We start from the raw sequence: 23,248 nt of genomic DNA, 5'->3' as shown, positions 1-23,248 counted from the left end.
AAATAGGTTCTGTTTGATCAACTGTCATAAAGAGATAAGAATCATTAGACAAATAAGTTCACCATATTCAATATCACATTTGGGAGTGTTTTTTATTTATTTTTACAAAAGACTCTGTGAAGGCTTATATCCAATGTAATTCATTTCAATTTCATTCCTCCAGAGTCTGACCTTTGCTCTCACACGTTCCTCATATAAAATCAGATTGTCGATCACACCTAGCCTTGCCTATCTCACTTTGTTAGAAATGTGTCACCGGCTTGAGCGATATTGAATAAGGCGGTACAGAACGATCTATTCATGAACATCTTGAGGGTCAAAAGGGGTGAAGTGTAGTCACAGTGCAGAAAGGTGTGAAGAGCATAATTATTCATTCCACCAGTTGCCTGACTAGTTGATTGATGAACTCTCGACCTTGCTCTGGGTCTGGTCTTGGGTGGAGATCACATCATGGATGTTGGCTACCTTAAACAGTCTTATGATAAATGCAGTGATCACCAGTGAATTCAGTTTATTTATCAAATGTTATTATTGAGCATATTGTTATTATTAACATATTATTGCCTGGGTTGCCGGTTTGCCTGGGAGGGGGTCCCTGGGCAAGAAAAGGTTGAAGACCCCTATTCTACAGAATATTCAGTCAGCAGCCGCACAGGAAGACATAATTACTAGTAAAATGAACCCTTACTTTCATTCACACCCACACGCACAACCGTGTTATTTATTTGTAATGGGCGTGGTTCATTGTTTAGGGCAGGGCAAGGTGCATTGTATATTCGATTGCACGTACAAACGCCACCTGTACAGACCTAGGAACGGACTGTCGCATTTGTTAATTACAGCTGGAAACGGACCTTCATGATGACAATGGACCCGTTGAAATCGGCCATGTCCATCGGGAATGTGGATGAGACATCTCTTGCTTTGCCATCCGATAAAAAACTTCGGTCCAAACAGCAGCGAGTCTTGGATCAGGTGCAAACCATCAAGAGGGGCAAGTCGAAGTACAGTAAACATGGATCTGTGTCGTCGCCAACGACATCCCCAACGAGTAAGCAGAGGCCTAATTATTATTATAGAAACATAGATAGCCTAATAAGTTATTTGTATGCTATTTGATTTGACCTAAAGTCAAATCTGGTTATGGTTTAATTTTTTTTTTTTTACATACGATGTGCATTGTTGTGAATGATTTAGCGTATTCATTGTCAAATATGAAAACCGCACAAATACAATTTCAGCAACTCCACTTTTGTAGTCTGTTAAGTAAACAAAGTGCAACATTTGTCATTTTAATATCAAAATAAACATATATTTAGGCCAACTTATATATATTTCGAATCCTTTACTATTGAACCAATACAAACATCGACTTATTGATGGCTTTCTTTTCCTCATTGTGCTCCTCCTGCTTAACTTCAAAAAGTTAGGAAACCTGTACAGGGCGAATAAAGCGTCACATTTGTTAGAGTTGCTCTTTGAGATTTATTAATTGATATTAGAAGCACCCCTATTTTGGCCAATGTATGGCCACAAATACTGAATCAGATTTTAGAAATGTGATATTACTGTTGACCTTTTGTAGCCATATATAATACAAATATTGTGTATTTGTAAGTAGCACTGAAGCAGTCTTATATTTCATAGCCAACCTGCCTGAAGTGGAAGAAATTGTCAGGAAACACCTGAAATCAACCTGTACACTTCTCACATGTTGTTGAACTACTACACGAATCACCTCAACAAATGTCTTTAAAGGGTTAAAAACCTGTTACGTTATCAAGTTAAAAGAATTGCCAACACACCCAAGGAGTTACCATATATAGCAAATATTTTGAGAACATGGCTTGTTTCCTCTGAATATGACCTTAAACTAACATAGACTTTTACATTACACTACGACTTATGTAATATCACCTTGATATGAAACTGTTACCCAGTGGATTTAAGCCTTACATTTGTATGAGATACTCTTTGGGATGTGTTAATTGCTATTAGAATGGATGCCCAGAAAATTGGGGCAAGGAACCCTGATTCTTTTTAACATAATAATCCATTATAATCGCCAATACTGAATCATATTTTGGAAAGGGGATATTACTGTTGATTTTTTGTTGCCATTTATAATAAAACATATTGTGGATTTGTGAGTAATGGACCAGCCTTCAACAATATGCCATTATATTTAATAAGCAATGTGACCTAAGTGGCAGAAATCTATCTATAAACCACTTTTGTTGAACTACTACATGAATCACCTTAACAAATGTCTTTAAAAGGTTAAAGACATCATGTTATCAAGCTTTTAAAAATTCCAACACACCCCGTGTTCCCCGGGAGTTGCATTATTTAGCTAATTGATTGAGAACAAGGATAATTTCAAAATGACTTTAAACCGGAGATGGTCGTTCTAACATAGGCTTTTACATAACCCTAGCCGTGTCAAGAAAAGCTAGCCACAGTTTTTGTTCACTTAAAATATTATTCTTGTTGGTTACCTAGCTAAAGGATAACAACAGGCAACATATACTGACCAAAAATATAAATGCAACATGTAAAGTGTTGGTCCCATGTTTCATGAGCTAAAATAAAATATTCCAGAAATGTTCCATATGCACAATCTTATTTTGTCTCAAATTGCGTGCACCAATTTGTTTACATCCCTGTTAGTGAGCATTTCTCCTTTGCCAAGATAATCTATCCACCTGACTGGTGGGATATCAAGAAGCTGATTAAACAGCATAATAATTACACAGGTGCAACTTGTGCTGGGGACAATAAAATGTGCCGTTTTGTCGCACAACACAATGCCACAGATGTCTCACGTTTTGAGGGAGCGTGCAATTGGCATGCTGACTGCACAACTGTCCACCAGAACAATTGCCAGAGAATGTAATGTTTATTTCTCTACCATAAGAGATGTCGTTTTAGAGAATTTGGCAGTACGTCCAACTGACCTCACAACAGCAGACCATGTGTAAACACGCCAGCCCAAGACCTCCACATCCGGCTTCTTCACCTGTGGGATCATCTGAGACCAGCCACCCGGACAGCTGATGAAACTGTGGGTTTGGACAACCGAAGAATTTCTGCACAAACTGTCATAAACTGTCTCAGGGAAGCTCATCTGCGTGCTCGTCATCCTCAACAGGGTCTTGACCTGACTGCAGTTCAGCGTCGTACCCAACTTCAGTGGACAAATGTTCACCTTCAATGGCCACTGGCATACTGGAGAAGGGAGATCTTCACGGATTAATCACGGTTTCAACTGTACCGTGTAGATGGTGTGTATGGTGTCGTGTGTTGGCAAGCGGTTTGTTGATGTCAACGTTGTGAACAGAGTGCCCTATGGTTCCGGTGGGGTTATGGTATGGGCAGGAATAAGCTACGGACTTTGAACACAAATGCATTTTATCTATGGCAATTTGAATCCGCAGATATACCGTGACGAGATCCTGAGGCCCATTGCCATGCCATCACCTCATGTTTCAACATGATAATGCACAGCTCCATGTTGAAGGGATCTGTACACAATTCCTGGAGGCTGAAAATGTCCCAGTTCTTCCATGGTATACTCATAGACGTGTCACCCATTGAGCATGTTTGGGATGCTCTGGATTGATGTGTATGACAGAGTGTTCCAGGTCCCGCCAATATCCAGCAACTTTGCACAGCCATTGCAGAGGACTGGGACAACATTCCACAGGCCACAATCAACAGCTTAATCAACTGTGTGTGAAGGAGATGTGCGGCACTACATGAGGCAAATTGTGGTCACACCAGATACTAACTGCTTTTCTGGTCAATGCCCATACCTTTTTTAAAAGTATCTGTGATCAACAGATGCATATCTGTATTCCCAGTCATGTAAAATTAATATATTAGGGTCTATTGAATTCATTTCAACTGACTGATGTCCTTATATGAACTGTGACTCTTTGACATTGTTGCATGTTGCATTTTATATTTTTGTTCAGTGTATAATATTAAATCTAGCTAGCTACCCAGCTAACAAAATGACATCCTTAGGGAAATTAGTAGGGGATCAACAGGGAATGTTGTGAGGTGCTGGTTATTATTAGGCTGGGGTGGAATCTTCAGGGACAGCAGGCTCATACTTACTGTATAGGCAGCACACTTTACCAAAACAGGCACAATCAAGTTACTTTGCTTTCATTGTCAAAACTCCTGAAAGATGCTTGGCTGTTGGAGCCCACAATGCACTTCTTTTGATACATAGAAAGAAGCAAGTATCAAACCTTCCAGTTCTGGAACATTGTTCTTGAATTTTAAAGAATTGTGATGATTTTTCTCTGTGTGCACAGAACTAGAGATGTTGATATTTCTGTTGAAATATTAGAGGCCTTGGCACCAAGGTTCTTTGCACTGGACAGAGCAAACTACGCAAGGTGGATTCCTATCCACATTCAAGACATGAAAGCTCTACCGGCTACCATCAGAGAAGCATTCTCAGACTTCTGGGTCCTGCCAAAAACACAAAACAAGTTCTCATTCATGCAACTTGACCAAGCCCATGAGAAAAATCATTAGCTGGTAAAAGGAACATGGGGGAGCCATTGGACTAACAGAGAACCCCACTGCCTTCTGGAGATGGATAGTAGCGGGACCTCAGCAGGCCAGACTATTGGTTGGTTTTGAATTCCAGATTTTGAATGTAGATTTCCCCCTTCAACACAATCTTCAACACAAGCTAAGTTCATCGCACAAAAACCAAGAAACCACCATCAAGCAACTCAATATTAGGAAGGTGTTCTTAATGTGTTGTACACTCAAGGAAGTCATTGTGGATAGGAACACAGCCATCCATCAGAGCATTAAGAGGAATATTGTACCACTGCTTAAAAATGCAAAGGCAAAGCCAGTCACAAAATAGAAAAAGCAAATATCAGCATTAAAAAGTAATTGCACACTTTTCAGCCAATGGCAGCAAGTTCCAAAATGGAAACCTGGATGAGTTTTTCTCTCATGAGAATAACCCATGTCCTCCAAAATCTGCTAGGCATGATCGCTGGGAGACAATCATGCTTCCATGTAAATTATCTGATTTTCTTAGAAATCCTAACAAACAGGAGCTTTTCAAAATGATGACACAGACTGTGTGCCAATTAATTTGAAGGTGGAAAATAGATCTACAATAGGTTACAAAGCAAGCAAGTATAGTGTATAAAATCATTGTACCATCGAAACTTAGACTTGCTTTCAATGAGAATGACAGATCTATAAGTCACATTTCTATGTGAATTTGGTTGGGGCTCCCTAAAAGTTACATATTGCAGCTTTAATTCAAGTGAGCGTGCATTTACCACTTTTGTTTGGTTAGCAGTGTTTCGGTAGCGCACACACACACACATGATGGAGTTTGCAAAACAAATGCCCACCTGGATTGATGCAAATAATCATGATTCTGCCACGTAGGCTTCTTTGTAGTAGTTAGAAAGCCTTTCCGTTTACCCGAAGACGGTTATCATTAGCATCGCTAATGCCTATACGCACCGCACACACACAGACGTGCCGTTGCCTCTTCAGAAAGCTGCAGGGAATATGAATCACTGATGCATTCTGTTAATGTTTTACGATAAACTTGGGCAAATTAATACATATTATAATTAATGAAATACATTTTGTTGGATACCAAAGATACATTTGATAGATGAACCGAAAGGAACAAAATTCAAGTACCAAACCGTTTTTTCACGTTGTAGTGTCGGAAAAGTACAGAAGTTTCGGTGTATCGTGCAACACTAGGGGCTGCGAAAGTGAGCCCCTCTGTTGTCGGAAATGTCAATGCCAGGATGCTGGATTATCATGCACTGCATTATGCCATTGTGCTGGCACATCTGAACCAGCGCCCTAAATCTTAGATTTTCTAAACTAATTAGAATACATTTGATGTATTATTACTCAACTTCATTTCATGAAAATGTCGTTACCATCTACATCAGATCCCAATTTGAATTCTACATCTTTAATATATTTGCAAAGAGCACCCTATTGCACATCATGGAAGGCCATGTCCACACCCATAGAATGATGTCCACACCACTCAGGCCTGTTCTACATTTTCAAAAGGAAATTGAGAACTGACTACAGCTAATGTTTTCCATCACTAACTGTCTACGTAGCCTACATTGTAAATCTTACTCAACTGTATTTATTATAATAAGTAGCCTACATTGGAAAAATTACTCACCAGAGCTCTCACAATAAAACAATTTAAAGAAAGCAAGTTCAAGACATATGTACAAACATAAGTAATATAATTTATTATTTGTTGTAAGTACTATAGCCGAACACTTTTTACATTACATTTGAGTCATTTAGTAGACACTCTTATCCAGAGCACGGTTTTGCTCAATTCCCGAATTTAATTGAGAATGACTCATAAATTCCAATTCAGTTATTGAATGTGCATTTAATTTGAATTGAAGTAGTAAACAGCACACATAGTTGCAAATATAATATGAATGAAAGGAAATATAATTTTATTCAGTGAAATTCAATGAAATTCAAATGCCTCTGCTATTCTATATTAGGTGTACCCTATTTAAGTGATAATGCCAGAGAAGCTGGTGTTTGGAGGATATATTGGCATGGGGGTGTTGTTGAGGGCCGGCAAACCGTGCCGATATATCCTCCAAACACCGGCTTTGAGGGCATTATATTTTTTTTATGTTGATGAATTTATTCACACTATTTCATCCTTCCAGAAAATATAGTCCCGATACAAATTTAGGGTTGCTACCCAAGCCAGCTGGTCGTTCAATCTATCGGTTCGGTTGCCAGAGACACAACCCAGTCTTTCAGTGTTTTTGTTCTGTATCTATGGAACAAAAATACTTATGTATTTAGAACGAATGACTGTTTCCAGTCATTCGTTCTAAATGTTCCATTACCATACTGGCTGGCAACATTCTTATCCCTTGCTTGCTAGCTAGCCAACTACGGCTAACTTATAGTCACATTAAAAGTGCAGCCAGAATAACAGCAAAGTAGCTGCATTTGCATTTATTTAAGCTGTTTTCTAGTGACATTTATTTGGATACATCCATAACAATGAGCTAATTAGGCGCAATTTTGCCTGGCATAGAAAATGTGCTCTCTCGTCAGGACACTGTTGTTCAGAGGAGCTAGCCAACAACACAGCTAACACAATCACTTCAAACTGAAGCTGGAAAGACTGCAAACTAGCTGCACTTCATTTCGTTTTACTTTTTTTAAATTGACATTTCTTTGTATATATCCATAAAAATGATGCCAGCTGATTCATGGTTTCAATTAGCTGAGAAACGTTGCCTGGCTGTTTTGTCCTGACTCCCGACATGTTCATTACTATGGGACAGCTGGAGATCAAATGTTAATATTGAAACAATGTTGAAAATGTTGGCGAGACAGACAGCAAAGTTTATACAAATCTCCGCTGTTAAAAAACTAAATGTTAGTCTCAAAGAAATGTGAGATGACGTCTAGATGCTTTTTATAGTGCAGATCCAAGTTTTTAAAGTGCCTGGCTGGGCTGACGAGACAGCGGATTGCACAGTCAGATGGAACAGTAAATAGGCATTTTAATGTCATAGATTTATCCGGTGGTAACTTGTGGAATAGACACTGGCTGGAATGCACTTTTAACCAATCAGCATTCAGGATTAGACCCACCTGTTGTATAAACAAATATACATACTGTAATGTACATAACATCAAACATGTCGTTATATGCATATAAAATATTAAAATGAATAATCAAGGAAAACAAAACCTGAATGAGAATGTTTTATGTTATAAAAAAAAAATCAATATGGGGAAAATACTACCTCTCCCAGAATGCATTATTTTAACCCTCAAGTTGACCCTGAGGCCTTCAAAAGAAGCCTAAGAAATGAAATGGTTGGTGGAAACATAATTGGCTATTCTAAGCACTTAAAATAGTTTATGAACATAGTTTCCAGAGTAAAGTGAAATGTTCTTTGGTATCTGGAAGTGTGACTTGTCAGATTCAATGAAACTCTCATGTTTTATGACTGAGTGGAATTGATTTGAATTGCACTGAATTAAATTCTACTTCATGTCATTCAAGTTATGCCTCCTGTGGGGTGCGGCCAATTTGAATTTCAACTCATGAGTTGAATGGGAGTCAGTTCCAAAGTTCTGAATTAAGCCTAACCCCGATCCAGAGCAACTTACAATACATATTTCACTAGAATGCATAAGTTCCCTGTTTATTATCTGAAAGCATAAGACACTGTGGATGGCATGACAATGACGTTAACAGTACAATAACAATCATTTGTTTTTGTCAAAACAGCAAATAGGTATAATGCTTGGTTGGCAGGCTCACATGAAACATGTTCAAAAATGGAGACTTGCTTCCTCAAGCCCTCAATTTAATCATATCAAAGCAATAAACAGTGTCTATTTTCTCGCACTCAATATTTTACAGTGATAACTAATATTAACATATTTTAAGAGCCATTTACAATCTCTTGTTTTTCTCCGTAGGTCCTGTGTACATCAACATATTCGCTGACTCCTTTAAGTCACCTACCAGTCTTAATGGAGGTGCCTTCTTTAATGGTACAAATGGCCTCTCAAAAACGGTATGAAGCTTTTCATATTTCACATCACATTCCCTTTTGTTTTAAATACAAAGATAGAAAACACTGTCCCATATTTTTGATAAATGTGCTTGGTTTATCAGTTGTATTTAGCAGTATATCATTTAAGGACAAATTATGGTTCAGTGGTGATCAACAACAACAAAAATCCCCTAAAATCCCTTTTACAGCTTTAGGCGCAGTGGATATTAATGAAAGCAGTGCCATGGTCATCATGGGGTAGTAAATCTGAGACTATTCTCGGAACCCAGAACCATATCTCACATGGCCAGCTACTCAATGTATGGGAACAGTCTATCATGAGAGTCTGAGTCAGGTGTAACCAGGTGCTGGAGATGACTGACTAACCACAGGACTGGGTGTGAATGTGAGATACTGCCCAGTCATTATTGCTCCAGAAATCTGGGGAGTGTTGTTCAGCTTTCTCTCCAGCACAAGTGAGAAAAGTGAGGCATCCTCCCATAATGGCACCTGACTCATTGTTGAAACTGACATCTTTCTCTCAATCATGTGCTTTCACTGGTCCATGCCAAGTTTCCACCTCAACCGAGCTCTGGAGGACTTCATTCTTGTTCATGAACAAAGAGAGAAAGAAATCCATATTGACACTCAACATATTATATAGATTATCGTCACACATTACGCAATTCGGTTACTAATTACTATTGTCTGTTAACCATTGCTAACACATTATTTACAAATGATGTCTCACACAACTCCCAGTCGGTGAGAAAAACAAGCATTCACAAAATGTTCTGTTTGCATGTAGTGTGTCTCGGCCTGTCCTGTCCAGTCATGATGATGCCTGTCGCAACTGTTTATGTAACATAAATCTTATTCTGGAGAGGTGCCCACTACAAATCATATATGAATAGTTCTGATTTCCCACTGCCCTCTGCCAATCAGACAAGTCTAGAATAGTTATCAATAACAATAGATTGATTCAATGCAGTACACGGTATTTATCTTCATCAAAGTGGGTCTACGCCTTTGTGTGTATTATGATTTTGGAATGAAGTTGAAAGTGTTGCAATATTCCTGCTTTGTGTCTGCTAGCATTTACTCAATTCCTTTGTCCTGCAGCTCAGCTATGAGAAAAGCACCAAGCGAAGGGTCGTGGCCTCCAAGGAATCTACGGTCCAGAGGAACATGAGCAGCTCCAGCCAGTGGGAGAGACGATTCCCTCTCAGCCCCACCATAGGCAAGCACAACAGCAGCCGCAGTGTGCCTGACCTGGCCCCCTTCCCCACCACTACTAGTACCACCACCACGCAGCAGCAGCTACTGCAGTCCTCGGCCCCCGCCCGGCAGCTCCAGCCCAACAGGTCCAGCTTCTTCCTGACCGAGAGGAATAGCAGTCAGGTCATCTCCAATGGCAACAGCTCCTCTCAGGTCGCTGTCAAAGGCAACGAGGTGCAGAAAAGGAACAGCCAGTTGATTGGCACGCGTCAGACGAAAAGTAGTGGCCAGATTACCAGCAGCCAAGGTCGTATTGAGAGGGCACCCTCAAACCTTTCTGTGGCTGAGTCCAAGATATCAGGGATCAAGATCAAGGGTGAAGCGGGGTGAGTGGATTGAGTGAGTGTGTAAATGCTGCTTTGGGCTTTGATGAGTTGCATTTGAAATGTTTGTGAACAGGTGTTGATACGTGTATGTGCTTTTCCCAACAGGATTAATGGTAATGGTCAGATAGCTGATATAACCATGAAGGAGGCGGTGGAGTACCTGTCCAGTGGAGATGAGAACTACCAGCTCTGTGGAGCCTCCTTCATCCAACACGCTACCTACTCAGAGGACAAGGCCAAGCAGGAGGTGAGGACACGCATCTGGGTCTCTTGGACCAGGATTAAACAACTCTGTCCTGTCCTGAAGGACACTGTCCCGAATTAGGATGTCTTAACAGTTTTACATGTCTCTCAGGTGTTGCGGCTCAAAGGGATCCCCCCTTTGGTGAACCTACTTAGGTGTCCCAGTCCCCAGGTCCAACAGACTGCCTCCGCCGCCCTGCGGAACTTGGCCTTTAAAGACGCGGGCAACAAGGAGGAGGTCCAGCGCTGTGGGGGCATCACTGAGGCACTGGCCCTGCTCCGAGACACAGACTCTACCGAGACACAGAAACAACTCACAGGTAGAGAACACTATTCTATTTCTGTACACAACACTTCTCCGTCTAGTGACATCACAGAATGCTGACGCTTTGCAGACATGTGCCCCAGTGTGAATGCAAGCGGGTATGAAAGCCAAACACGCTTGTGTTGCTTTCTGATACCAAAACATGCATATTTACATTAAATATACAGTGCCTTGCAAAAGTATTCGGCCCCCTTGAACTTTGCGACCTTTTGCCACATTTCAGGCTTCAAACATAAAGATATAAAACTGTATTTTTTTGTGAAGAATCAACAACAAGTGGGACACAATCATGAAGTGGAACGACATTTATTGGATATTTCAAACTTTTTTAACAAATCAAAAACTGAAAAATTGGGCGTGCAAAATTATTCAGCCCCCTTAAATTAATACTTTGTAGCGCCACTTTTTGCTGCGATTACTGCTGTAAGTCGCTTGGGGTATGTCTCTATCAGTTTTGCACATCGAGAGACTGACATTTTTTCCCATTCCTCCTTGCAAAACAGCTCAAGCTCAGTGAGGTTGGATGGAGAGCATTTGTGAACAGCAGTTTTCAGTTCTTTCCACAGATTCTCGATTGGATTCAGGTCTGGACTTTGACTTGGCCATTCTAACACCTGGATATGTTTATTTTTTAACCATTCCATTGTAGATTTTGCTTTATGTTTTGGATCATTGTCTTGTTGGAAGACAAATTTCCGTCCCAGTCTCAGGTCTTTTGCAGACTCCATCAGGTTTTCTTCCAGAATGGTCCTGTATTTGGCTCCATCCATCTTCCCATCAATTTTAACCATCTGCCCTGTTCCTGCTGAAGAAAAGCAGGCCCAAACCATGATGCTGCCACCACCATGTTTGACAGTGGGGATGGTGTGTTCAGCTGTGTTGCTTTTACGCCAAACATAACGTTTTGCATTGTTGCCAAAAAGTTCAATTTTGGTTTCATCTGACCAGAGCACCTTCTTCCACATGTTTGGTGTGTCTCCCAGGTGGCTTGTGGCAAACTTTAAACAACACTTTTTATGGATATCTTTAAGAAATGTCTTTCTTCTTGCCACTCTTCCATAAAGGCCAGATTTGTGCAATATACGACTGATTGTTGTCCTATGGACAGAGTCTCCCACCTCAGCTGTAGATCTCTGCAGTTCATCCAGAGTGATCATGGGCCTCTTGGCTGCATCTCTGATCAGTCTTCTCCTTGTATGAGCTGAAAGTTTAGAGGGACGGCCAGGTCTTGGTAGATTTGCAGTGGTCTGATACTCCTTCCATTTCAATATTATCGCTTGCACAGTGCTCCTTGGGATGTTTAAAGCTTGGGAAATCTTTTTGTATCCAAATCCGGCTTTAAACTTCTTCACAACAGTATCTCGGACCTGCCTGGTGTGTTCCTTGTTCTTCATGATGCTCTCTGCGCTTTTAACGGACCTCTGAGACTATCACAGTGCAGGTGCATTTATACGGAGACTTGATTACACACAGGTGGATTGTAATTATCATCATTAGTCATTTAGGTCAACATTGGATCATTCAGAGATCCTCACTGAACTTCTGGAGAGAGTTTGCTGCACTGAAAGTAAAGGGGCTGAATAATTTTGCACGCCCAATTTTTCAGTTTTTGATTTGTTAAAAAAGTTTGAAATATCCAATAAATGTCGTTCCACTTCATGATTGTGTCCCACTTGTTGTTGATTCTTCACAAAAAAATACAGTTTTATATCTTTATGTTTGAAGCCTGAAATGTGGGAAAAGGTCGCAAAGTTCAAGGGGGCCGAATACTTTCGCAAGGCACTGTATTTGTGCCGTAGAGCACAGGAAATCACTCACTCTCACTAAACACGCTCCCCTTAAACCTGATCAGATCCTGCTGTCAGTCACACCGGTGTTCTCTTGTGCTACATTGTGCCAGGGGAACTTGATATAGGTGAGACATCTCACAATAGTCTGTGTGTAAGGGATCTCGTCCTCCTCTTCTAAGGAGGAGAAGCGAGCTGGATCGGAGGACCAAAACGCAGCGTGGTAAGTGTCCATAATGTTTATTTTAAAACATAAACTGACCACTACGAAATACAAAACAATAAACGTGAAATGAACGAAACAGTCCCGTGTGGCGACAAACACTGACATGGAAGACAAACACCCACAACTCAAAACTGAAACCCAGGCTACCTAAGTATGATTCTCAATCAGGGACAACAATTGACAGCTGCCTCTGATTGAGAACCATACTAGGCCGAACTCAAAAACCAACATAGAAAAACAAACATAGACTGCCCACCCAACTCACGCCCTGACCATACTAAAACAAAGATAAAATAACAGAACTGCGGTCAGAACGTGACACTGTGTTCTGGAGGCTAGACCAGCCTGCTCTCACTATTGTTCCGTCTTCCAGAGGCTGTGTTCAATCAACCGGCTCTTGTGTAATCAAATATTTACCCTGGTTCTTGACTAGCAACAGTACTACAGTATCTGTGATATATATGAATCAAATCAAATTGTATTAGTCACATGCGCCGAATACAACAGGTGTAGGTAGACCTTACAGTGAAATGCTTACGTACGAGCCCCAAACCAACAATGCAGTTTCAAAAAATATGGATAAGAATAAGAAATAAAAGTAACAAGTAATTAAGAGCAACAGTAAAATAACAATAGCGAGACTATATACAGGGGGGTACAGAGTTAATGTGCGGGGGCACCGGTTAGTTGATGAAGTATGGACATGTAGGTAGAGTAATTAAAGTGACTATGCATAGATGATAACAACCGAGAGTAGCAGAGTTGTAAAAGAGGGGGAGGAGGTAAGAAACCTGGCCTTGTGGTGCCAGGACAACAATCTCGCCCTCAACGTGATCAAGACAAAGGAGATGATTGTGGACTACAGGAAAAAAGAGGACCTAGCACGCCCTCATTCTCATCGATAGGGCTGCAGTGGAGCAGGTTGAGAGCTTCAAGTTCCTTGGTGTCCACATCACCAACAAACTAACATGGTCCAAGCACACCAAGGCAGTCGTGAAGAGGGCACAACAAAAACCTATTTCCCCATCAGGAGACTGAAAAGATTTGGCATGGGTCATCAGATCCTCAAAAGGTTCTACAGCTGCACCATCGAGAGCACTGGTTGCATCACTGCCTGGTATGGCAACTGCTCAGCCTCTGACCGCAAGGCATTACAGAGGGTAATGCAAATGGCCCAGTACATCACTGGGGCCAAGCTTCCTGCCATCCAGGACCTCTATACCAGGTCTACTCCCTGTCTCGTCATTGTCGGTGATCAGCCCTACCACTGTTGTGTCATCGACATGTAATGATAGTGTTGAACGCTGAGCTGTAGTCAATTGATAGCATTCTCACAGGTGGTAGGGCATGTGTTCCTTTTGTCCAGGTGGGAAAGGGCAGTGTGGAGTGCAATAGAGATTGAATCATCTGTGGATCTGTTGGGGTGGTATGCAAATTGGAGTGGGTCTAGGGTTTCTGGGATAATGATGTTGATGTGAGCCATGACCAGCCTTTCAAAGCACTTCATGGCTACAGACGTGAGTGCTACAGGTCGGTAGTCATTTAGGCAGGTTACCTTAGTGTTCTTGGGCACAGGCACTATGGTGGTCTGCTTAAAACATGTTGGTATTACAGACTCGGACAGGGAGAGGTTGAAAATGTCAGTGAAGACACTTGCCAGCACTTGCTCACAGTACACGTCCTGGTAATCCGTCTGGCCCTGCGGCCTTGTGAATGTTGATATGTTTAAAGGTCTTACTCACATCGGCTGCGGGGGAGCGTGATCACACAGTCTCCCAGAACAGATGGTGCTCCCATGCATTTTTCAGTGTTATTTGCCTCGAAGCGAACATATAAGTAGTTTAGCTCGTCTGGTAGGCTCGTGTCACTGGGCACCTCGCAGCTGTGCTTCCCTTTGTAGTCTGTAATGGTTTGCAAGCCCTGCCACAATCAACAAATGTCAGAGCCGGTGTAGTACAATTCGATCTCAGTTCTTTATTGACGCTTTGCCTGTTTGATCATTCGTCAGAGGGAATAGCAGGATTTCATATAAGCTTCCGTGTTAGAGTCCCACTCCTTGAAAGCAGCAGCTCTAGCCTTTAGCTCAATGCGGATGCTGCCAGTAATCCAAGGCTTCTAGTTTGTTTATGTACGTACGGTCACGGTGGGGACGACATCATCGATGCACATATTGATGAAGCCAATGACTGATGTGGTGTAGTCTGCAATGCCATCGGAGGAATCCTGTGAACATATTCCAGTCTTTGCTAGCAAAACAGTACTGGAGCCGAGCATCTGCTTCATCTGACCACTTTTTTATTGATCTAGTCACGGGTGCTTCCTTCTTTAATTTTTGCTTGTAATGAGGATAGAATTATGGTCAGATTTGCCAAATGGAGTGTGAGCGAGAGCATTGTATGCGTCTCTGTGTGTGGAGTAGAGGTGGTCCAGAATTTATTTTCCTCTGGTTGCACATTTGACATGCTGATAGAAATTTGGTAAAATGAATTTCAGTTTCCCTGCATTAAAGTCCCCTGCTACTAGGAGCGCCGCCTCTGGGTGACCGTTTTCTTGTTTGCTTGTGGCGGAATACAGCTCATTCAATGCTGTCTTAGTTCCAGCCTCTGACTGTGGTGGTATGTAAACAGCTATAAAAAATACAGATGAAAACTCTCTAGGTAGATAGTGTGGTCTACAGCTTATCATGAGATACTCTACCTCAGGCGAGCAATACCTTGATACCTCCTTAGTTATCGTGCACCAGCTGTTATTTACAAAAATACATAGTCCGCCGCCCCTTGTCTTGCCAGACGTTTTATCCTGCCGATACAGTGTATAACCAGCCAGCTGTATGTTGATAGTGTCGTCGTTCAGCCACGACTCTGTGAAGCATAAGATATTACCGTTTTTAATGTCCCATTGCTAGTTTAATCTTCCGCGTAGGTCATTGATTTTATTCTCCAAAGATTGCACGTTTTCTGGCAGAATGGAAGGAAGTGGGGGTTTATTCGATCGCCTACAAATTCTCAGAAGGCAGCCCGCCCTTCGGCCCCTTTTTCTCCGCCTTCACGCAAATCACGGGGATCTGGGCCTGTTCCTGAGAAAGCAGTATATCCTTCGCATCGGGCTCGTCAAACACTTAAAAGGAAAAAAAGGATTCTGCTAATCCGTGGTGAGTAATCTCAGTCCTGATGTCTAGAAGTATTTTTCGGTTATAAGAGATGGTAGCGGCAACATTAGTGACAATGACAGAGCTGTACTGTACTTAAGTGAAAATGAAACACCTCGTATTTCGTGTCAACCCTGGTCGTGGAGACTCGAAGTGTCACGTTCGTTGGTTGAATTAGATCAAGGTGCAGCGTGGTAGGCGAACATCTTACTTTATTTTAAATGAACACCGAAAAACAGCAAAATACAAAATGAACGTAAAGTTCTGCAGGCTACACAGCACCTATCCCACAAACTAAGGTGGGAAAAAGGCTGCCTAAGTATTATTGCCAATCAGAGACAACGATAGACAGCTGCCTCTGATTGGGATCCATACCAGGCCAAACAAAGAAATAGGAAAACTAGATTGCCCACCATAGTCACACTCTGACCTAACCAAAATAGAGAATTAAAAGGATCTCTAAGGTCAGGGCGTGACACGAAAGGTGCGCAGGCTTTTGTTCTCTTTCCTAGTTATGCTTTGGGAAGTGCACGCCGTGCCCGTGTCATAACAGTTTGATCAATGTGCACTGTGTTGGCTATCTAGTATTGCTTGTGTTGAATTTATTGTTTGCGTTGAGCTTGCTAAGATCGATGGTAATAATGCCACATGAGTAGCAGGTACCAGCTATTTGAACAACTGCTGCTTCTACTACCACTGAACTACTGCAACTTTGTCCTTTCTCTTCAGGTCTCCTTTGGAACCTGTCATCTGCAGACAGTCTGAAGCCAGAGCTGGTGCGTAGTGCTCTGCCTGTCCTGACTGAGACTGTGGTAGTACCATACACTGGAGATGAGACAAACAACAACCAAGACCCAGAGGTCTTCTACCATGCTACGGCATGTCTACGGTGAGACGCATTAATCAATGCTGTAGACCAGGAGTGCACATTGCACAGATGGATACTGGCAGTTATCCAGGAAGTTAGAGAGACAGACTTATGAACTGGCAATGGGAGGGGCTAATGATGATAGATCCCAGGTACCATCTACGCTTGTTTTGGCATTGAGCGAAGCGCTTAATTAGATTTGTTCCAGTAGCACTGCACTGGCTGAACCTGTAGCTTACTCTCGATACTACTCCTAGCCTCTTCAATTGTGTCTGTGCCAATCTCAGGATTGGGTGAATAGCATAATACAAATTCTTACTGTCACTAATGAATGAATGTACTGTTTTGTTCTAGTCTGTATTGTTATCCACTGTCAGACTACACAATGCTGGCCTGACCTGCCTTTACCTGATGTATGACAAGACCAGTTTAACTTCATTTTCCCTGACTGTCCCAACAGAAACCTGAGCTGTGCGACTCAAGGCAACAGGCAGGCCATGCGTAACTGTCGAGGCCTCGTCGACTCTCTGGTCAGTTATGTCCAGCATTGTGTGGCTGCAGAGAGGCCAGATGACAAGGTGAGCATGCAACATTGAATTACTTAAAATAAAATTTAAACAGGTAATGTTGAATTCATGGAATATAATTATTCAGCAATAATAGAAAGTCTAGCTCTAACTACATGTGAACGTTTCATGGAATACATTTTCTCCAACGGTTGCATGTTTGTTGCTACCTACTTTCTAACTTGGAGTTGGATGGATCATACTATGAACATGTGTGTGCTCAAATGGAGATACAGTACATGCTAAGCTAACCAACCCTTTAATACTTTGCCTCTGTCTGTGTCAGTCTGTGGAAAATTGTGTGTGTGTCTTGCACAACCTGAGCTTCCAGCTGGAGAGTGAAGCCCCGGCCCTCTTCAGCAGGATCAATGCCCTGGCCAGGACCCCCAGCAGGGCCAACACCCCCAGTGAGACCGGCCCCATTGGGTGCTTCAGCCCACAGAGCAGCAAGGTCCAGGAGCAGGAGGTGAGACAGGCATATGGGTCAAATCAAATCCAGGGAGAGCAGAGAGAGACGGATACACAATAACAACATATAGTATTGAATGATCTATAAAAAAAAATGTATCATTACACACGGCAATTACATGTACACCGACTTCCGTCGTATATTTTCCATCGCCTAAAAAAAAACATTTTTTTTTAAACTCTTGTAGAGTCACTTTGACTACCCTGTGATGGAGGAGCAGAACCCTAAAGGAGCAGGCTGGCTCTTCCACTCCAAGACCATGCAGAGTTACCTGTCTCTGCTGGGGTCCAGCCAGAGAGAAGAGACCCTGGAGGCCTGCTCTGGAGCCCTGCAGAACCTCACTGCTTACCATGGCATTGTATGAACAACACTCATAATTTGGATTATTTCATTATATATTCACACAAAAAGTATTTTAAATGCAACAAATGTATAGAGAAAAACATGCACCACATGCGTGTAGTAAAAAACAACATTCACGTCATGGTACCACTTAACTTAATATGCTTCATAAACCCTTCATAGACCCTTTTATAATGTCTTCATCTCTGTGTCCACAGGTATCTAGTGTGATAAGCCAGAGCATCGTGCAGAAGCTGAACGGCCTGCCTCACATCTCTCCCTTGCTGCAATCCTCCAACCCCAGCCTCCAGAAAACTGCTGTGTCTCTGGTAGGGAACCTGGCCAAGAACCAACGCCTTCAGAGCACCATGGGTGAGCATGGACACCAATCATAGCCCTGTTCTTTGTAGAACAGATGGAACCTAGAATGTTTGGTCGGAGGCAACCTTGTTTCAATGATTGTGTAGTTTGCATTGAGCGCAAACATCTCGCAGGGCCAGTTTAGCTAAGCAAATTTTCTCCTGGTATTTTAAGGCTGCCCTCCCCCACCTCTCTGATTCTAAGCGGTTGGGTACTTGGGTTAAATGCGGAAGACACATTTCGGTTGGATACATTCAGTTGTGCAACTGACTAGGTATAGCCTTTCCCTTCACTTTCCCCTTCCCTTCAGAGAGGATTAAACATTTTATTTACACCTGACCTTTGGTTGTTTTAGCTTTTAACATTTTGTGGTTGAATTAGCAACACTTCAAAGAGTGCGTTTGCTGGAAGTGAATGACCTAATGGGATGTGTTTTTGTCTGAAGCCCGACAGACCCTACCAGAACTAGTTGGCATCCTCAGCTCTTGGACCAAGGAAGAGACGAAGTGTGATGACACCCTGGCCATGGCGTGCCAAACCAGCCACAGTCTGCTGATGAAGGAGCCCGAGCTGGGGAAACCCCTGCTGACCAACAAGCTGGTCAACTCAGTTAACGACCTGAGCAAGAACAGGTAAGGCCTGGTCAATATTCTGTATTGCAAAAAAAATGTCATGTTAGCCGTAGTTAGTCCTGCGGCTAAGGAGTTGGTACCCGTGGCTGAAAAATGGCCCGTTCGATCTGCCAAATGGATGGAGGGCTGCTGGATTCACATCCTCAAGGATACAGAGACTATGAGGACCTTGGCAGCATCTCTGATCCAGTGCCACTATGGCTATGCTTGTATCTCATGGTTCAGTGGCATGACAACAAATCTGAAAGACAAACTTCAAACAGCCCAAAATAAACTGATGAGAATTATACTCAAGCTCTAGCCCTAGGACTCACATTGGTCATAATATTCAGGGAACTGAACTGGCTTCCAGTTGATCTCTGGGTGGTGAAAATCAAACTGAATGGTTTTTAAGGTTATACATGGCCTTGCCCCCAGTTACCTGTCTGGTTATTTTAATTGCATTTGAGACTCATAGCCACTTTTCTTTTCTTTTTTTAATTATTATAATTTTTTGCCAGTTTTGCCATTATCAGGCCGGTGCGCTATAGAAGCATATCTGAAAAAAACTTCCTTAACACTGGTCAGGTGCACAGGAATGGAATGGTGTACCAATCCATATAAAATCCATCCCTACGCTAGGGAGTTTTAAGGTAAAACTTAAGAAATGTTTTATTGGGAAAACGTTTTAAAACTGCACATACTTGGTCATCTATTTGATTGCTTTTACTGTTTCCTCCCTACTGACGAGATGTATTTGAAATGTATTTTGTTTTCGTGTTATAATCTTGTGTATATTTATTTTTTCATGTATTTTCAACAGGACAACAATGGAAATAGGTGTTTGAACAATGATTTGAATGGCATTGTACTGTATCCACATGTGTGGTTTTATTGTGTTTAAAATGGTCAAAAATAAATAAATAATAATCCCCTCCCATTCCCCTACCTTTGGGCCCTTGGGCAAGGCCCTTAACCCTACAACATGCTCTCCATCCAAGGGCACTGCACTCACTGCAGCTTGACCCTGTGCTCGTCTCAACTCAAAAATACATTTCCGTGTTTCACTGTAACCATTGGACAATACATTAGAACAGGTTGCAATATACAAAGAACCCAGATAACAGAGCTTTGAGTTTGAGTATAATAGAAAGAATGCCCCAGTCTTACATGGATTGTTTTTTCTCTTGATAGGGATTTCCCAAAGGCCAGCAAAGCTGCAGGTGTGCTCCTCTACAGCCTCTGGTCAGAGAAAGACGTACAGAGTTTCCTAAAAAAGGTATGGATTTTGGGCTGATACTTCAAACAAATTCTGTTTTTGCAAGATGCAACGTGATATCCCTGTTGCAGATCAAATTGACCTCTTTTGTCAGATATGTGTTTTATCTACCAGTTTACTCATCAATACCAAATGAAATCAAAGACAACATGTGATTGGGTGGGTTTTACAATGGGGGCAATAGAAAGGTCAATCTGAATAGGCAGGCTCAGTACGGTAATCTGTGTGATGACTCATCACCCATTCCCTGAAGGTAGTTGCTATTATTTCTGCTGGTTCCTTTTTTATGTTGTGAAAACACAGAATAGAGATCCACAGTATCTGTCTGTACTCGACTGGGTGGGGTGTGTCGAGGGTGTGTCGAGGTTATTTCCTCAGTTCTGTGAACCTAATCCACGCCCCAGTCAGGTAATTATCCAAAACAGTGGAGGATGGATGGAGAGATTATGTTCTGTTTGGTGGTATTCTGTACACCTGAAAAAGATTAGATGCATGGGAACCATAGGGGTGCTGAAATGGTACAGCCAAGGAATCTAGAGAAACAGGTTCGACAGTGCTAGGCTCTGCAGACCTAGGACAACTTATCCCTTGTCTTTTCATCCTTAATTTATAATGACTATAGTTGGGTCTTGATCTCTTCCATCAGTTGCTTGACATTTCAGCTTCACTTGGGCAACACTTGGTGAGAAACCTGCTGTGAGCTAGTAACTGTAAATATGCCATAACTTATTATTTTGTCAAGGGGGGAAAAGTCAGTATCAAGGGGGAAATCTAATGTATATTTTAATAATTTGTCCTACAGCAAGGGATGAATAAGGGTTCCTTTGTGAACGACATCACCAGTGCGGCTCACCGGTCTGTGCAGGTCATTGAGTAACAAGACAACTGGCATGGATCTCTTGGCACAACTTCCGGATGTACTAATGGACTTGTGGGCCTATAAACATACTACGGTACATATCAGATTGGGTCCAGTTAATCTGATTACAACATTTTTACGTTCGATTTTAAAACAAGTTATAGCTAATCAGAATGCCTATCCATTATGTTTAGTTGTGTCATTCATCTTACGTCAGTACCAAGGTTTGATCTTGCACTTATATTTCTGTTATTTTCTAGGCTATTTTGTGTTTACTAGAAATCATTTGTTTCTGTTTTCCACTGTAAACATGATGATTTTGTATTGATAATGTGTGGTTACTGGGATTGCTTGAATAGGGCCCCTTTGCTTGCATGGCAATTATGGTTGATTGCGTATTTATCTAGCCAGGATAGTCCACTCAGTAACAATTGCCACTGTTTGTCAGGTAGTCCTGAGGGTATACTACAAAGCAGGATCAAGGAGTTAGCCAGCTAACTTGCCTGAATATATATATATATATATATATATATATATATATATATATATATATATATATATATATATATATATATATATATGAGAGAGAGAGACAGGTTTGAAATGGGCGTGGTCAAATTGATTCATCGAATGAAACATATCTAAGTTTAGCTTTTTAATGAACCAGAAAATCAATAGTTATTTCTGGTTGCTTATCAAGGTTAGCTGGCTAACTAATTGATCCAGCATGCCACTCTGGGTTCCACAGAATCTAAAAAAATATATAGAGAAAAACGTACACATCACAAAATGGACATATTGTGATGTCACCGATGTTTAACCTTGTGTAGCTACTGTGGTCCTGCATATGGTACATTCATACTTTAAGCATGTTTGCTACATTGATGTTTTTGTCCATCACTGCATGGTTAAAAAAAAAAATTGTCACTTGACATTTTAGTCACTAGCTAGGTTACCATCTAATTGGCGTCAGATTTTCATGTAAATATTCTAAATTTGCATAAAAACAAATGCACATTTTCCAACCCGAAATGTGTTTCCCTCAAATTGACTTGTCGCAGATAAAAGGCTGTGCGTGATGACATAGTGCACATACAAATATTGTTTTGCTTTAAATTCCAATGTACCTAATAAAAATACAAGTTAAATGGTTTTCCATTGCATTTTGAAATCTACATATGGTTTTCTCACAATTTTTATTTTGTTATATGGGGAGTTTGTCCACTCTGGTATTGGAATGTGCTCTCTAGCCACGTATAGGCTACACGATGAGATTATTATAGGCAAAAGAGCAAAATTATTTTTATTTGCCAAACTGCAGCCAAGCATCAATGATCACGTCACCAGAGTAAGACCCTCGATAATTATTGGAAAGGAGCATCAAGTTTATCACCTTGCACTTTCACCTCCCTGTGAAGTTCAATGTATTTAATCTGTAGCCTAATAAACTGCGTGCTTTCTCGACGAGTCGTAATGGAAGGACCACACGCCACGTCATCACGTGACTCCCAAGTTTACTTCGATATGATGGTTATTATATCAATATTTGCGCATGACCGCGTTTCCGCCGACATTTCTCGCATAATTAATTTTACAGACACAACATTTGGAACGTTTACAGAAAAATGTTATGTTTCCATCAGGCATGTCATGACATTTTTTATCCAACATGTACTTTATTCTCATAAAAAGGTTGGAAGGAAACCTGGTTACTGCTGTGTATTTAAATTCAAATTCAGATGAGGTATTGTAAGGGGGCGGCAGGGTAGCCTAGTGGTTAGACCATTGGACAAGTAACCGGAAGGTTGCACGTTCAAATCCCCGAGCTGACAAGGTTCAAATCTGTCGTTCTGCCCCTGAACAGGCACTGTTCCTAGGCCGTCATTGAAAATAAGAATTTGTTCTTAACTGACTTGCCTGGTAAAATAAAAAGTGTAATGTATCTAAAGATATTAAAGATACTAAAGATA

General features: G+C 41.4%; 1 protein-coding gene across 1 annotated transcript; it reads left to right on the top strand.

Moving 5' to 3' along the window:
- Nucleotides 1–332: 332 nt before the first annotated feature.
- pkp1b (plakophilin 1b) lies at nt 333–23,248 on the top strand. Its single transcript, XM_021609227.3, has 13 exons — nt 333–1,051; nt 8,515–8,612; nt 9,714–10,195; nt 10,301–10,442; nt 10,551–10,758; nt 16,654–16,813; nt 17,253–17,370; nt 17,645–17,824; nt 18,015–18,185; nt 18,388–18,541; nt 18,975–19,161; nt 20,335–20,419; nt 21,222–23,248. Exons 1-13 carry the CDS (start codon nt 859–861, stop codon nt 21,294–21,296), a joined length of 2,253 nt encoding a protein of 750 aa, XP_021464902.3. The 5' UTR covers nt 333–858; the 3' UTR covers nt 21,297–23,248.

The sequence above is a fragment of the Oncorhynchus mykiss genome, chromosome 7, assembly GCF_057628025.1.
Source record: "Oncorhynchus mykiss isolate SJ-2025 chromosome 7, ASM5762802v1, whole genome shotgun sequence".
NCBI classification, from domain to species: Eukaryota; Metazoa; Chordata; class Actinopteri; order Salmoniformes; family Salmonidae; genus Oncorhynchus; species Oncorhynchus mykiss.
This window is presented reverse-complemented; position numbering and strand designations above follow the sequence as displayed.